General features: G+C 48.0%; 8 protein-coding genes and 1 non-coding gene across 9 annotated transcripts; 3 read left to right on the top strand and 6 right to left on the bottom strand.

The window, feature by feature from the left end:
• Nucleotides 1-888: 888 nt before the first annotated feature.
• Nucleotides 889-1,422, bottom strand: E1B28_009448 (uncharacterized protein; the record flags this gene model as incomplete). Its single annotated transcript, XM_043154345.1, has 1 exon — nucleotides 889-1,422. The coding sequence occupies one exon, from the start codon at nucleotides 1,420-1,422 to the stop codon at nucleotides 889-891; it is 534 nt and encodes a 177-aa protein (XP_043006799.1).
• Nucleotides 1,423-3,062: 1,640 nt separating this feature from the next.
• Nucleotides 3,063-4,001, bottom strand: E1B28_009449 (uncharacterized protein; the record flags this gene model as incomplete). Its single annotated transcript, XM_043154346.1, has 4 exons — nucleotides 3,063-3,523; nucleotides 3,587-3,693; nucleotides 3,761-3,840; nucleotides 3,897-4,001. 4 exons carry the CDS (start codon nucleotides 3,999-4,001, stop codon nucleotides 3,063-3,065), a joined length of 753 nt encoding a protein of 250 aa, XP_043006800.1.
• Nucleotides 4,002-4,352: 351 nt separating this feature from the next.
• Nucleotides 4,353-4,866, bottom strand: E1B28_009450 (uncharacterized protein; the record flags this gene model as incomplete). Its single annotated transcript, XM_043154347.1, has 2 exons — nucleotides 4,353-4,589; nucleotides 4,648-4,866. The coding sequence occupies 2 exons, from the start codon at nucleotides 4,864-4,866 to the stop codon at nucleotides 4,353-4,355; spliced, it is 456 nt and encodes a 151-aa protein (XP_043006801.1).
• A 25-nt stretch (nucleotides 4,867-4,891) lies between these two features.
• On the bottom strand, nucleotides 4,892-7,206 carry E1B28_009451 (uncharacterized protein). The gene is made up of 4 exons (XM_043154348.1): nucleotides 7,006-7,206; nucleotides 6,812-6,949; nucleotides 6,239-6,753; nucleotides 4,892-6,166 (listed from the first exon to the last, which is right to left on the bottom strand). The coding sequence occupies exons 1-4, from the start codon at nucleotides 7,120-7,122 to the stop codon at nucleotides 5,041-5,043; spliced, it is 1,896 nt and encodes a 631-aa protein (XP_043006802.1). The 5' UTR covers nucleotides 7,123-7,206; the 3' UTR covers nucleotides 4,892-5,040.
• Nucleotides 7,207-7,253: 47 nt separating this feature from the next.
• On the bottom strand, nucleotides 7,254-7,352 carry E1B28_009452. The gene has a single exon. It is a non-coding gene; the product is annotated as a tRNA-Val (tRNA).
• Nucleotides 7,353-7,420: 68 nt separating this feature from the next.
• On the top strand, nucleotides 7,421-8,499 carry E1B28_009453 (uncharacterized protein). Its single transcript, XM_043154349.1, has 3 exons — nucleotides 7,421-7,699; nucleotides 7,909-8,135; nucleotides 8,222-8,499. The coding sequence occupies exons 1-3, from the start codon at nucleotides 7,498-7,500 to the stop codon at nucleotides 8,270-8,272; spliced, it is 480 nt and encodes a 159-aa protein (XP_043006803.1). The 5' UTR covers nucleotides 7,421-7,497; the 3' UTR covers nucleotides 8,273-8,499.
• A 324-nt stretch (nucleotides 8,500-8,823) lies between these two features.
• On the top strand, nucleotides 8,824-11,068 carry E1B28_009454 (uncharacterized protein; the record flags this gene model as incomplete). The annotated part of the gene is made up of 13 exons (XM_043154350.1): nucleotides 8,824-8,936; nucleotides 8,991-9,004; nucleotides 9,064-9,264; nucleotides 9,321-9,424; nucleotides 9,498-9,548; nucleotides 9,613-9,642; nucleotides 9,698-9,757; nucleotides 9,817-9,913; nucleotides 9,975-10,117; nucleotides 10,174-10,241; nucleotides 10,311-10,675; nucleotides 10,749-10,956; nucleotides 11,020-11,068. 13 exons carry the CDS (start codon nucleotides 8,824-8,826, stop codon nucleotides 11,066-11,068), a joined length of 1,503 nt encoding a protein of 500 aa, XP_043006804.1.
• Nucleotides 11,069-11,225: 157 nt separating this feature from the next.
• On the bottom strand, nucleotides 11,226-12,379 carry E1B28_009455 (uncharacterized protein). The gene is made up of 3 exons (XM_043154351.1): nucleotides 12,183-12,379; nucleotides 11,846-12,126; nucleotides 11,226-11,782 (listed from the first exon to the last, which is right to left on the bottom strand). Exons 1-3 carry the CDS (start codon nucleotides 12,352-12,354, stop codon nucleotides 11,474-11,476), a joined length of 762 nt encoding a protein of 253 aa, XP_043006805.1. The 5' UTR covers nucleotides 12,355-12,379; the 3' UTR covers nucleotides 11,226-11,473.
• A 68-nt stretch (nucleotides 12,380-12,447) lies between these two features.
• Nucleotides 12,448-13,820, top strand: E1B28_009456 (uncharacterized protein). The gene is made up of 8 exons (XM_043154352.1): nucleotides 12,448-12,765; nucleotides 12,819-12,974; nucleotides 13,036-13,062; nucleotides 13,117-13,176; nucleotides 13,237-13,290; nucleotides 13,347-13,370; nucleotides 13,426-13,569; nucleotides 13,621-13,820. Exons 1-8 carry the CDS (start codon nucleotides 12,540-12,542, stop codon nucleotides 13,713-13,715), a joined length of 786 nt encoding a protein of 261 aa, XP_043006806.1. The 5' UTR covers nucleotides 12,448-12,539; the 3' UTR covers nucleotides 13,716-13,820.
• Nucleotides 13,821-14,233: the final 413 nt, after the last annotated feature.

Genomic DNA, 14,233 nt, shown 5'->3' on the forward strand with positions numbered 1-14,233 from the left:
CCCTAACCCCCTAACCCCCTAACCCCCTAACCCCTAACCCCTAACCCCCTAACCCCTAACCCCCTAACCCCCTAACCCCTAACCCCTAACCCCCTAACCCCCTAACCCCTAACCCCTAACCCCTAACCCCCTAACCCCTAACCCCTAACCCCGCTGGGATGTGTGTGTGTTCTGTCACTGATTGTATTCGTCCTGGACGAATAGATCTGCAATAAATTCACTCACCACTTGTGCAAAGATCTACTGCAATGTGTATGTGTTTGGTCAATCATGGTGTTCGTCCTGGACGAATAGATTTGTTCCAAATTCACCGTGTGTGTTCAGTCACTCATCGCATTCGTCCTGGACGAATAGATGTGCAATAAATTCACTCACCACTTGTGCAAAGATCTACTGCAATGTGTATGTGTTTGGTCAATCATGGTGTTCGTCCTGGACGAATAGATTTGTTACAAATTCACCGTGTGTGTTCAGTCACTCATCGCATTCGTCCTGGACGAATAGATCTGCAATAAATTCACTCACCACTTGCAAAGAGATAAGCCGCAATGGTTGTGTGTTGCAAATAATGTGCTTCTCCTTATGTGTCCCCTCCCTTGTTCTGTATCCGTAGCATGTCCCTACTGTTCTTCTCATCTCTCCCTAGTGGTCTTATGCCTCTCTTCTTCTGTGCGCCTCTCTTCTTCTGTGACCCTGGTCCTCCCCTTGCTCTCTCTTTCTGTGTCCCTGACAGTGCCCTGCCTCTCTCATTCTCTGTCCCTAGTCGTCCCCTGCATCTTCTCTGTCCCTAGTCGTCCCCTGCATCTGTCCTTCTCTGTCCCTAGCTGTCCCCTGTCCGTGCGCTAAGGTTTCCGCCCCTAGTCGTCCCCTAGGTAGTCCTAATAACCCCTAAGCCGTTTCGTCGGTGTCCGAGTTTCTTTCCACAACAATCTCTTCTACTACACCAGATTCGTCCTCTTCGTCATCTGTCAACCCGTCTGAGTGCGTCGAACAGCCGTCCAAATCCAATTCTTGCAGAGCATCCTGAAGCGGTGTGTTTTGACCTGTAGCTGACAGAGTGGGTGGCGAGTCGTCCATCTCATGGTCATTTGGAGAGATTTCCTCAGCCGGAAACATTTCGACATCTCCACCAGGGGAGGCAGGTCGAGAAATGGATGGGAATGGGTTGAGAGGTTGATTCGGAAGGTGGGAAGACGTTGTTGACGGTTCATTCGATGTGGAAGCGTGAGATTCAACTGGAGGGCTAACCTCCGTTGAGTCCATGACCATATCGACATGTTCGTCCGATAAAGGTGGCGGGGTGAGAGTGTAGGGTGTGTCCTTGAAGTGCATGCTAAGGAGGCGTAGCACAACGTCGGTGTATGGAATAAAAGGCGTGTCGGGGAAGTCGGTAGAGTTGTGTGGTGACGGATGAGTCGCCATGTTGCATATGTTGCGTACGAGGCGCCAGTTTAAACGACTGTGGAGTGCCGCAGTGCATGGGCAAGGAACTTTCCCATCTGGGCCTCGTACGACCACAACATCTTCACCTATTTTACTATTAGGGTACATTTTTTAATTTTAGATATTTTCACTCACTGTTGTAACGGAACGTGTGATTAGTTGAGTGGTAGAGCTTCTTGTGAGCCTGCTTGGTCTGGGTTGTGTATCGGTAGTAACAGGTAGGTTCGGTACAAAGGCTTTGGTTATTTTGCTTAGATTTTTGGTGTTTTAGTTTAGTTGAGTTACTTTTAATACTCACTAGTGCATTTTACACGTCAAATAAAGCTATCACGACGTGTACAACGATTACTTATACTACAACGAGCAGATGAACGTTGTGGTTGAGATGGAAGTTGGAAAAAAACTGCTTACATACGCGGGTTTGCCTGATCTGGCGACGGTTTCCCAGGATTTTGTCGCGCCAGCAGCAGGTGACATCCCGACATGGCGGATGGAGATGCCGGTGACTCGGCTTTCTGGACCAGATGCCGAGGCTTAAACAATCGTGGGAATTCAGTATCTGCAGGCTTGGACGTGAAGTGGAATATACGGCGGGTAACATACAAGTTCCTATCTAATTCAGGAGCTCAACATGTGAGTAGTTTATGAAAATTTCGAATTTCAAGTCCCAAGGAGTCGTGTGTTCATATCACTACAAAACATGACAGGTAAATTTCCGTACCAGTACGGTTTACACTGCCACAACCCAATTGGGAAACTGGTGAGCGGCAGACGAGAGATGGTCAACCGTTTGGGCTCTAGCAGGTCTGAACGCTCAGAATAGTGGTCTGGAAGGTTAACGTAGGTGATAGAGGGTACACACAATGCCAAAATAATTTTTATTTATGTATTCTTTCGGAAACAAAGTCCAAAGATACCCTAAGGCTCAAAATATCGTGGGAAACAATCGGTTACTGGAGTCTAAAACGAGAGCGAGAAGTCGGGGCAGCTTGTGGAAGTGTAACGAAATGTTTTTAGAGCATAAACAAACATTTCTTGCACCAAACTCAAGAGGAACGGAGGGAAGGACAGACCGACCCAGAGCAAACAGTCGCTTTTTATCGGCCTGCAGCGCTTGCACTAGCTACAGGGAGGTGGAAAAGCACTCTAGAGGTGGAGTGAAGGTGGGCGAGAACGGTTTCCGGACTCGTAGCTTTAAAACGAGCCCAGAACCTCGAAAAACGAGCAGCTGGATGCTAAGTTATGAAGGCCAAATAGCTGCTGGCCTCAAGTTGTGGGTGTGCTTGCGGCACTCCGGGCAGTTTACAGCAAGAGAAATCGTTCCGTCCCTCTCGGGCACCTGGGACGAAATGTTCCCTGGACCCGAAAGAACGTTTCTTCCACCAAGACCGAAAGGAACGGTGGGGTGGACGAGGCGATTATGAGCCAAAAATGCCGATTTTGGGTGCCCAGGCATGCACCGTCCGTCGAAGGGGAAGGGCTGCGAATGGGACCTGGGGTAAGTGGTACCGAATGACGGCCTTTAGGAGGGCTTTGCAACGGAAAAAAAATTGGGGGAAACGGACGAGATTTGGGCGGGATCCAGCGGGTGCCCATATAGGTGCGATATGGGGGGCCGTCTATAAGTAGTAACAATCGTGCATAAAAATCCTGGGTACCCAGGTTTTTTCTCCACAGTATTTGCAGGAAAAGATTGTCGTGCGTAAGTCATAGTCCCCATCGAGTCCGGATCTTCGCAAGAGTTTTGTAAGGTCTAGACTGTTCTGCTTGATCCATTTTAGCGAAAACTCTGCGATTTCAGCCGCGGCGTCATGTAGAGCGTCGATGAAGACCGATATGGTCAATTTCTGCTCTAGTGGTGTGTTCCAGATCGTGTCATCGATGGACCCGAGGATTCCATCCAGAATGAGATCGGAGAGTGGGGGATATATAGTCAACCTGTTTCCGTACTTCTTGTTCTCATAAGCGATCTTGAGTAGTTTGTATCGTGACTTTAGAGAATAACAACGTTCTTTTTCGAGGCGACGGTACTTGAGTCGGCGAAGAACACGAACTAGTTGAGGTTCGAGGTTGTTCCATGCTAAATTTTATTTGAGTACGAAAAAATGAAAATAACGAGGATTGAGGAGAAAATCGGACGTACTTCGTTCCGTGATAGGCTTCGACAGCTCAAACAGACGGTGGTAATAAAATTCCATGTGTCTCAGTTCCTCTGGCCCCCAACCTGACGCAGATAACCTTTTGATAGCTCTGGATTTCGAAATTTCATTCAGCCAACTTAGCAGAGTCAACGTGGAAAAATTGGAATTATACCGACTCTTGACGACGTTCATTTCGGAGTCTCTTTTGTTCTGTACCGCGATTATTACTGTCCCAGATACGACATTGGCTAGCATGCTAAGTGGAAGCGCGTAAGTGAGAAAAAAGAGAATGTAAAATTGTACTATGCTTACGCTCGTGGCCAACTTGAGATGCTGTTCTTTTTCCCTGTTCCAGTTTTCCACTGCAGACCTGTTGCGCTTAATTTCCTTGTACTTGGCGAGATGGTGCTCAAACATCGGAGTAAACCAAAAAGAACCATGGTTCCTGTCGACTTAATGATTATCGCATCAGAGGTTTGGGATGTTCCAAGCACAAGGTCTAAAATAGAAAATAGGCTCACTTGGTCCACAGTAGAAGGGAATATGCTCGACAACCTTCCGTAACTCGCTGTATTTCAGGCGCGCGGGGCGATTTTCGACTCGGTTGTAGTTGATAAACCTAGTAAATACCTCTAGCGACTCGCCAGAATCAAAAATAAAATAAAATGTTTCATACAATTGGCTCATGCAATTCTTGTGGATTCGAACTCTACATTCCCAGATAACATTGTCACATGGAGAACGGAGACATGCCTAGAAATTTTGAAATCAAACAAAGTTACAGCGGTAGTTGAAGGCTGTAATACTTGCATAGCAATGGTTATCAAAGAGCAAGCTCGCATATTGGGGTTCATTCAGGTCGGTGGGTAATGGAGGCAGATCCGAGATATTCTCGCGAGCTGTACGCCAGACAGGCAAGGAAGAGCTTGTCATGAGAAACGCTCGGAAAGCTTTGGTCGTCCGGGAAAGATATAGTATATCTCGGGGCCCCAGGTATTTGAACACCTGGGTCGGAAAAGATCCCCGGTATAAGTACAATCATATTATATAGGTAGACTCGTACCTCTATAAAAATGTCCAGCGGGGCCTCTTTAGCTAGCTTCTCCAGTAGTCCACGTTTGCCGCAAGTTCGACGAAAGACATCTGGATTGGCATTCGTAGAGACTTGTTTCGTCTTTGCTCTCTTGACCTTTCTGACTAGATTTCGCTGTACGCCTTCAAGGTTTGAGATGTCCAATTCATCCTGAGTAGCTGATTTGTTGGAGTTGTCGGTTGTGGCCATGAGGGTGGGGGGAAAGGAGAAGAAAGGGGTTAATAGCAACCACCGCGGCGCGCATCACATGTCCAACTTTATCTACGTCTAGTGAAATACTAATAGAGTATGACGTTCAACACGCTTTTGAAGGAAAATGATAAACCCTTTCTTTTCTGTAAAGGAATGACAGACTGAAGTAAACTACTCATCACTTTCCGTGTCATACCCATCACTCCCATCATCCCCACCTTCCACCTTCCCCTTCCCCTTCCGATCCGTACTTGACCTCGGGCTCCCCGAGTCACCCGAATTAATGAGTTCGACAACAACCTGCCCCCCACCTCTACCCGAAAACTCTGGTATATCCCTCACATACACAGGCTTCCCAGGAACCCAAGGAATTTCCTTCCGAGGATAAGCTGAAACGAGACGGAATCCCCACCACGTAGCGGGGTCTTCTGTGGTCGATTCCAAGTTTTGCATGAGGGTTTGAATGGCTTCGTGTACGTTTGTCGAAGACGGGAACGCAGAAAAAGAGGAGGAAGAGCCTTCATAAGACCGTGGATCGAAAAGCTGAACATCCACGAACGCATAAACGGACGACAACGTATCTGCATCCCCACGGAACCTTTTAACGACCCTCTTCCCATCTGGCATACGAATGGCAACCCTAACATCTCCTTCTCCCTCTTCTGAAGAAGGGAAAAACCGATCCCCTAACCACTCCCTCCTCCGTGCTCTCTCCCGAACTCTCCTCTCGGCGGATTCTCTCTCAACTTGCTTCTTCCTCTCTTCCTCCTCTTTCTCCCGTTTTTCCCGTTCCTCAACGCGCTTCTTCTCTTCATCCTCTTGAATCTTTTTCAAAATCCTCTCTCTATCGCGTCGTGCAGACTCTTCGAAAGCATGATCTTGTTGTTCTCTCATCATCCTTTCACTCCTCCTAACCTCCTCTTGTCTTTCTTTCTCCCTCTCTGCTACAGCCCGAGAAGATCTGACACGTTCCAAGTAAGGTGATACGCGGGGGAGTAAGGTTTCTGTGAGGTGTGTGCAGAGCGCTTCGGGAGTTGTGGAGGATAGACCTTGGTGTCTAGATAGAATGGATAGTGTGGATTGTGTTATGGGATCCGAAGTTGAGGAGGAGTTGGAGTTGAGGTGGGGGCGGGTGCTACGGGAGGGTTGGAGACCGACGAACGCTACGTACGGGTACGTTGTCACGCTTAGCTTGAGAGAGGCTGTGAATGCGGGAGTGTCACGGACGTCACCGCCCCAAGTGTGGACGTTGTTGGTGGTGAGGAGGTTGACGAACGTTGGGTCTGTGAGGGTTGTTCTGGATAGCGAAAGAATGTTTTTTGTAATTAGGATGGGTGACGTAAGGGAAGAGAAGGAAAAAAAAACGAACCTCTTGAATTCCGCAATATCATCGTGTTCTTCGCTAACGAGGATAACACATCCAATCCTTGCTTCCCGAGTACACGTCTCTAAGAATTCATCGTACGTGCCCAGAGCAAAGTCTGGTAAGTACTTTCTCCCATTTCCTAGGTCTGTTCCTGCACCCGAACTGGCACCACCGCCCGTTCGAGTAGTCAACGTGGAAGGCCCAGGTTCGCCTTCTACAAGCTCCATTGCAGACGAAAGACCGACTCTGGATGCCTTTCCGATACATATCGCGCCGGTTTCTTCTTCCAATTCTCGAATCCACCTTTCAGGACCTCTGTTGGAACGTCCACCGCCCCCACCAAGGCCACCTCCACGTCCTCGGTAGAAGTTGAGAGAGAGAAATGGGATGTAAGGGATTGGTATTCGAAGGATGGATAGGACGAGTTTGATGAGAGAGGAGAGGATTCGGAAGGGGTAGGAAAGGATTCCGAAGAGGGTTGGGGAGTTTGGAGGGTATCTTCCGCTGCCGGTTGTGGGCTGAAGGGTAGCGATAAATGAGAGGGTTTTGGAGTGAAAAAAGAGGTCCTGAACTTACTCTTCCTGTTCCACCGAGAAGGTAACCTTGTTCAGAGTCATCTATATGGTCAAATGGTTGGATATGAGTGGTAGCTGTTTGTTGCTGGCGAGGTGGTGGTGGTGGGTTTGTTGTTCCAAAAACGAGTTCTGCGGCTTTCTAAAAGAAGAAAGAATAAAAATATGGATCAAAAAAGATGTAGAAAGAAAACATACTTGGACATCCCAATCTACAGACTGCAGCACGCTAACCGCGACTTCATCGTCTCCTCCGTTTGTCATATCTCGAAAGCGAGTCAGAGCTACCAGCTGATCGTCGGTGAGGTCGTCCATAGCGCAGAGTTTTGGGACAGAAAAAAAAAAGAATCAGGAGGATGGGAGAAGGAAGGGAACGTTAGGCGCAACGCGTCAGTCAGCGTCACCGCCATGCCGTGGCCTAACCCGGGTTGAGCACGGAAAAAAAATGGTTCAATCCAGGATCGAACTGGAGACCTTCTGTGTACTCTACACACTTGTAAGCTATGTATGTAAGACAGAAATCATAACCACTAGACCATTGAACCGATACTAGAATGCATGGTTATTCATATATATACCGCTTATTTTAGCAATGTCGGGACCCGCCGGATATCGCACACGCACGGACCGCGGGTTTCGTCACGACACGACTCCCGCTTTTTTTTCTTCCCTCCCTCGACGACGACGACGATGTTCCGACCATCATTTCGCCCATCCGTTCTCAAACGCTCCATTCGTTTCAACTCTTCCTCTTCAAAACGTCCCATCGAAGGAGCCCAAAAGAAAGCTCAGGAAGCTCTTGCTAGCACACAACAAGCCGCAGGAAAAGCGTTCAATACTGCCAAGCAGGCGCTGGGTCCTGTTGGAGAGAGGCTTGGGGGATTACTTGGATGTGATTAACCTTTTACTTCTTCATTTTTTGGAACTTTGTACGTGTAATGTTGGACGGCGCGTGCTTGCGTAGTCAACGGTGCAAAGCACCTCGACTGAGACTTGCTGGACTGCCTAGTCTTTCCTTGCCTTTCCTTCGTCTTCCTCCATTTCATCTCCTCTTCTCGCTTCTCCCCCTCAATCTCATATTACTAACCCTACCCATCCCAGCCTACAAACAACCTGTGTTCTACAATCTCGCCGTAGCCCGCGAACTCGTCAAACACGTCTACCGCGCTGAAAGCCTCTCTCCTCCAACTTCCATAGATACCGTTCGCTCAGCATACCAAACTCTTTGGTCCCGTGCTAGTAGTCGAGAATATTGGGTGAATGCTATTCGGTCTGGGGAGATTGCTAGGATTGGAGTGTATGCTGTTGAAGCGTATGGGCTGTACAAGGTGTGTGTTTCTTCTTTTTCGTGTCCATCCCAACATGTTGTTCCCTTCTTTCCGCTAACACACCGTTTCGCTTTTCCGTTTTTCAGATTGGAGAAATTATAGGAAGGAGAAGTCTTGTCGGTTACAACCTGCATTAGAAGATACTTTTCTCTTAATTCAACCGTTTTTCCCTCTATCGGCGCTTTTATCGGTACCTCTTCTGTTCGTCAGCCAGTGCCACTGTATGCGTTGACCGTATACCTCATTAATGTCACGTGACGTTCTACTTTGGTAAAGCCGTCGAACGATTTGTGAACGATGGGGATGCGGCGAGCGCCGAGGCTCATTGCAAGGAAGTACTAAGGCCCCGTGCGCAAAATTTTCGACCTCCAGAGTCCAGAGGTTACGGTACGTCCTACTCGGGCAAGCGTTCCATCCAGTCCATCCAGTCCGGTCCGTCCCTTGGTACCACGGTCCACGGCTGTCACTCCGAAGCCTGACCTGACCTCATAGCCAGTTTCCCTTGTGGTAGCTCTTCTTAGAATCGTGGTGTGAGAAGAACGATGCCTGATTTGACTTCATGGTTCGGGTACGGGTACTCACACGAGGGGTAATTGGCACTCGAGGACAAAGCAAAGAAGGTTCTCAAGCTGTGGATACATAAACTGCAAACGTCATTGTCGATTTCCGTCACCCATACCTTTCAATCATGTCTTTCAAACTCGATCTCGATACCCCATCTTATAAGGGGACTGTCTCAGTCAACACTGGGCTATTCATTGGCGGAAAGTGGGTTGATCCTGTCGAAGGGGGCACCATCGAGTACGTTCTGCTTAACTCTCGGTTTCTCATTCCTATTACTCATCTTTGTTCTAGTGTTGTCAATCCCGGTTTGTGTGGATAAACTCGTGGTCTGTGAATTGTCCTAACCTATCGCAATGTCCCACAGCTACTGGGAAAAGACTCGTTGCCGTCTCAGCTGGCACGGCCAAGGACGTGGATATCGCAGTAGATGTTGCAAGGAAAGCTTACCAAGAATCTTGGGGCTTGAAAGTCCCAGGTGTGGAGCGCGGAAAGATGCTTTACAAGCTTGCCGATCTCATTGAAGCCAAAATTGACGAGTTCGGGGCCCTCGAAACTTTGGATGTCGGTCAGTTTCGGTTTTACGTCCCATCTTTACGTGTTCCTGTGCTTATTTTTGGCAAGGAAGACCTTTCTATATGTCCAAGAACATGGACGTTGCGTTTGCAATTGCCGGCTTGAGGTACTTTGCTGGTCAGGCTGATAAAATCAAAGGAGAGACAATAGAGGTATGCGTCACAGGCCAGTGGTGCAAGCGCATATTATTTGTCCCGTCTTCTCACGTTCTCGACCTTAACATAGTCATCGGAACAAAAGTTTACCTACACTAGGCGCGAACCGTACGGCATCGTGGTAAGCTATCTTATTTCCCTGCTGTCGCCTTGTACATGTAACGACTTCTCGTCTATATTCATAGGGAGGAATAATTCCATGGAATGGTCCCTTGGTTCATACGCTTTTCCCTCCTCAAACTTGACTTTTAGTCTTGATTATTCATTTAGCTCTCGTGCATATTCAAAATGGGACCGGCTGTTGCTGCGGGAAACGTCATCGTTATAAAGGTAAATTTGATCTCGAACTCCGATGACATTGATACCGAGCTTCTCAACCTTTTTTTTAGCCATCTGAATTCACACCGTTGACATCTCTCAAAGTGGCTGAGTTGGTTAACGAAGCCGGCTTCCCACCTGGGGTTGTCAATATCGTTAACGGCTTAGGTAGGTGGTTGGTCATCTCTATGGGAACATCCAAGGTTAATATTAATACTCGTGATGACAGGCTCGACTGTCGGTCATACGATTTCCTATCACCCTCAGATTTCGAGGGTCTCGTTTACTGGTAGTACTTTGACTGGGCGCAAAATCCAAGAGGCTTCAGCTAAATCGAACCTGAAGGTTGTTACGCTCGAATTGGGTGGCAAGGTACGGCGCTTTGGTTATTCCTATGAGGGAGTCACACTGCTGAGTTTTTCCGATAGTCTCCAAACATTATTTTCGACGACTGTAACCTTGCGCAAACCGCGAAATGGTCCGCAAGGGGCATTTAGTACGTTCTCTCTAAGCTTGTTTATCGGGAGATTCAAGAGCTCACCGAATTTTCGTGTGTCATTGCTAGCTTTAATATGGGTCAGGCGTGTACCGCCGGGTCGCGTATGTTCGTACAGGAGGGGATTTACGACGAGTTCCTTGCCGCGTTCCAAGAAGAAACTAAGGTGTGGAGCCAACACACTGGAGATCCTTTCGACTTGGAAACCCAGCATGGACCGCAAGTTTCTCAGATACAGTTTAATCGTGTTATGGGTTACATCGACTCTGCGAGAGAGGATGGAGCGACGATTCTGACTGGAGGGTCGCGTCATGGAAAGGAAGGGTATTTTATACAGCCGACTATCATTACGGATACGAGGCCGGATATGAAGATTATTAAGGAAGAGATATTCGGCCCTGTTGCGTCGGTGATTAAGTTCAAGACTGAAGAAGGTGAGTTCGGCTCGTGGTTTGTTGGGAAGGAATTGCTTACTGGTTTATTTTATCTTATCTTTGATGCGTACAGAGGTGATCAAGATGGCGAACGATACGACTTACGGGTTGGCTTGTGGATTGTTTACACAAAACGGCGCGCGGGCGACGAGAGTGGCGCATGCGTTGGAGGCTGGAACGGCTTGGGTAAACTGCTATAATGTGTTTGACTTCAACGCACCGTTTGGTGGGTATAAACAGTCTGGGATCGGAAGGGAGTGGGGATCTGAGGGTATCAATGAGTAAGCCACGCGTTTTATTGGTCGTCATGAGAGGCCTATTACTGATCGCTACGGTCATGGTAGATACACACAAATCAAGTCGGTACATGTTAATGTAGGCATGGAGATTTGAGAGGGTCGAATTACTCCAGTCCTATACGAGGCGGAGGATCCTTACGTAGGCTGGCTGCCACGAAGTTGTACGATAGTCAAAGTTATAAGTGTCCAAGCATTCTCACTGTAATATGCGACGTTCCCTTCCGGCTCGCAACTAGTTATTAATCTTGAATGGCGGTGTACAAAACAAAATGTTGCCACACAGCATCTTCCTTCAAGTACTGTATTCCCGGAATGCTCAAACAACTGGATGGGCAGACATTTTCTCCTTCCGGCCAATCCGTACTCCAGTCAATGTACTGTATAACGGAATAAGGATGTGACGCATTCACTCTATCGGGAGTTTCATAACGCAGAGCATTCCAATGTTGGCCTACGTACTCTTAGTAAACAATCCGGAACGTCCTTTTCACTCTTCCCATCAAGGCTTTTGGTCCTTCTCAACGACATCCCTAAGCCTCATCGCCAATTCAACTACCTCCGTTCGAAGGCCAATGAAAAACCTGGACCACCTCTCTAAGTCTGCCTCTTGACCTGTCTTCACCTTATAGCTTTCCAGTAGGAACTTGATGTTTTCGAATGATTTGAGTACCTCAGGGTGTTCCGACCGTAGCGTAGATTCCGGGGAGAGGTAAGTCGTCGTTTCGATCAACATTTCAGTTATTTTCGTCATGGCAGCTCTCCCACGCGCAATTTCTGACTCGGGTGACACCGTACCTGCTTGGAAAGCCTGTTCAGCAATAGTCAGATATGTATGTCACATCGCTTCAAGACGAGCCCCGAGAGTACTCACAGACGAAAAAGCTTCGGCTTCAGCTGGAGGTCGAGCGCCCAGATAAAGTATTATTTGATTTGCTAGTAGGTAGGCCCTCCAAAAGACCTCTTTATCTTCTGATGCAGGTATTGGAGGCAATTTTACGTTCGCAGTCATCTCTAACGATTGAAGAAGTTGATCTGGGGGGTACGTGAACGCGGGTGTCGTCTCGGTTTCGGTTTGTGGATGGTTTAATTTTGTGTAGGAACTCGAGAAATAACGAGGCGGAAAGAATAACCTGCGGTTCTTCCGATGAAAGGCTGTATCAATAACAGTTTCAGAGCCGCCGGGGATGAGAACAGGGGAAACTACTTGCCAAACGCGGGGTGTACAGGTTGGGCCTGAATCATAATCGGGCGTGCAAGCAAGTTGATGCAGGAATAAACCCGCTGTTGTGAGCAAGGATTACATTTCAAGCCAGATTTTGGCCGGAAACATGCATGGTTCACGATTCGTAGTATTGACTGAGAATTCGGACTGCCAAACATTCGTCGTGGAGGTACAGAGGCAAACGCGTCGAGGGTGACATGGTCACACGCAACGCGTTCCCCGCGAACGCCGAACTTAGCACAGCAATGTCGGCTTCATCCCTTCCCATGACCATGCTCTTCGCCATTCACAGGGCGTAATAGCCCGGTTTTCTTTTCCCATACTTCCTTAAACACTCACACCCATGTCGGATACCGTCCTTGCTGGCCCTCCTACTGGAGACCTCTGCGTTGCGGGAATCAAACATAGCGGAACTGCGGTTGGAAAACGTGTCACGATCGCGGGCGTACCGACCTATATCTCTGAACCCAAAGATCCAGGGACGGAACGAGTCATCCTCTTCTACTCGGATGTATATGGCCCATTTTACCTCAACAATCAGCTAATCCAGGATTTTTTCGCTGAAAACGGTGCGTTTTTGGTTCAATCTTGTTCAAACATCGAACATTGAACGTTTCTCAAGGTTTCATCGTTGTCGGAATCGATTATTTCCTAGGAGATCCTATTTATTTGCACAACGACGAAGTTGGATTTAATCGTGAGGTGTGGTTTTCAAAGTCGAGGACACAGACGGAAAGGATTCTTCCTGGGTGGTTGGAGGCTGTAAAACAGAAATATGGTGGGGTCAAAGCTTGGGAAAGATCAGTCGTTTGCAGTGCTGAAAGCTCCGTCTATTTTAGGTCCATCCGCCAAATACACTGCCGTTGGTTCGTTGGGAAAATCTGATATATCACAGGGTAGAACTAATAAGAGCCTTGAAGGTTATTGCTACGGAGCGCCCTATACCTTGGATGCAGCTGCCTCTGATTGGCTTGTTGCAGGTACGTGGGTTTTCATAATGTTAGATACTTCTGTTGTCCTGACGGTCTTCTTCGACCTAGCTGCCATCGCTCACCCGGCTGACTTAAGTGGAGATCACTTCCGTAAGGCCAAGAGTGAGTTTCTAGGCAAACTTCGAATCCAGTCTTCCTGCTTAACGTGTATATTACAGAGCCGCTTTTCCTCTCTTGCGCTGGTACGAGTGTATCGCTTACCCGTACTAGTTGAGTGCCACTGACTGTTGTTTTTAGAGGTCGACCACACCTTTCCACTTGCATCTCGTCGCAGAGCCGAAGATATACTAGTCGCATTGAAAACACCGTATACGATTCAGGTGTTTGGGCGGGTAGCGCACGGATTCGCGGTTCGTGGCGATCCGGAAGTTGGTGACACCCGTAAGTGATATTCATCTCAAAGAGACCTCGGCTGACAAGCTTGCTCGTCAGGATGGGCGAAAGAAGAATCTGCGCGAGGCATTATCAACTGGTTTAAACGATTTTTAGATGAAGAAGACCACAAAAACAAGATTGCCAAGTTGTAGAAACGGAATGTGAAATTATGTGTGTGAATATTTATATGTTTGAATGTACGACCTAGTGGCAGCTTGGTTGTTTCGACACGCTAAGTTGAGCTACATGTCTGCCTCCAATACTTTGCAAGCGCCGGACCGATTCCGATAAGGCACTCGCTGCACAGGTCAACTATCTCACCCTTTCTGAGCAGCCAAGACGCTAAACCGCCAAGTAAGTTCCTTCGATTAGGTATAATCTTAAATCTACTGAAATCTCCCTTGATTTCTAATGATATAGGAATTGGCCGTTTGGATAACCAAGAAGCATCACGTCGAGATTCCAAGCGAATTTTGGCCGGACCTTATCCTAGGTACTTGGCTTATCTGGTCCGACTCCAAACTCCCGAGCGGATAGAAAACAAGCATCTTGGCTGATACCATTCGGACCCACTCCAAGGCCATCCCGTTGATGTACCTTGCCAAATTTTCACTGGACTTGTGGGTTGACCTCGTGGCCTTTGGTTGCGGGCCGAAGCTCTCAGTCTAGA

The sequence above is a fragment of the Marasmius oreades genome, chromosome 6 (genome assembly GCF_018924745.1).
Source record: "Marasmius oreades isolate 03SP1 chromosome 6, whole genome shotgun sequence".
Classification (NCBI taxonomy): Eukaryota; Fungi; Basidiomycota; class Agaricomycetes; order Agaricales; family Marasmiaceae; genus Marasmius; species Marasmius oreades.

Bases quoted from the DNA above. Each gene is read 5' to 3' on its own strand.
- E1B28_009456 (XM_043154352.1), top strand. From the start codon at position 12,540: ATGTCGGATACCGTCCTTGCTGGCCCTCCTACTGGAGACCTCTGCGTT. The intron at 12,975-13,035 runs GTGGGGTCAAAG...CGTCTATTTTAG, and splicing joins GGCTGTAAAACAGAAATATG to GTCCATCCGCCAAATACACT. The intron at 13,063-13,116 runs GTTCGTTGGGAA...AGAGCCTTGAAG, and splicing joins CGCCAAATACACTGCCGTTG to GTTATTGCTACGGAGCGCCC.
- E1B28_009451 (XM_043154348.1), bottom strand. From the start codon at position 7,122: ATGGACGACCTCACCGACGATCAGCTGGTAGCTCTGACTCGCTTTCGA. The intron at 6,950-7,005 runs GTATGTTTTCTT...TTCTTCTTTTAG, and splicing joins CTGTAGATTGGGATGTCCAA to AAAGCCGCAGAACTCGTTTT. The intron at 6,754-6,811 runs GTAAGTTCAGGA...GCTACCCTTCAG, and splicing joins TTCTCGGTGGAACAGGAAGA to CCCACAACCGGCAGCGGAAG.
- E1B28_009453 (XM_043154349.1), top strand. From the start codon at position 7,498: ATGTTCCGACCATCATTTCGCCCATCCGTTCTCAAACGCTCCATTCGT. The intron at 7,700-7,908 runs GTGATTAACCTT...TACCCATCCCAG, and splicing joins GCTTGGGGGATTACTTGGAT to CCTACAAACAACCTGTGTTC. The intron at 8,136-8,221 runs GTGTGTGTTTCT...TCCGTTTTTCAG, and splicing joins AAGCGTATGGGCTGTACAAG to ATTGGAGAAATTATAGGAAG.
- E1B28_009455 (XM_043154351.1), bottom strand. From the start codon at position 12,354: ATGTTTGGCAGTCCGAATTCTCAGTCAATACTACGAATCGTGAACCAT. The intron at 12,127-12,182 runs GCAAGTAGTTTC...TTATTGATACAG, and splicing joins ACCTGTACACCCCGCGTTTG to CCTTTCATCGGAAGAACCGC. The intron at 11,783-11,845 runs GTGAGTACTCTC...ATTGCTGAACAG, and splicing joins AAGCCGAAGCTTTTTCGTCT to GCTTTCCAAGCAGGTACGGT.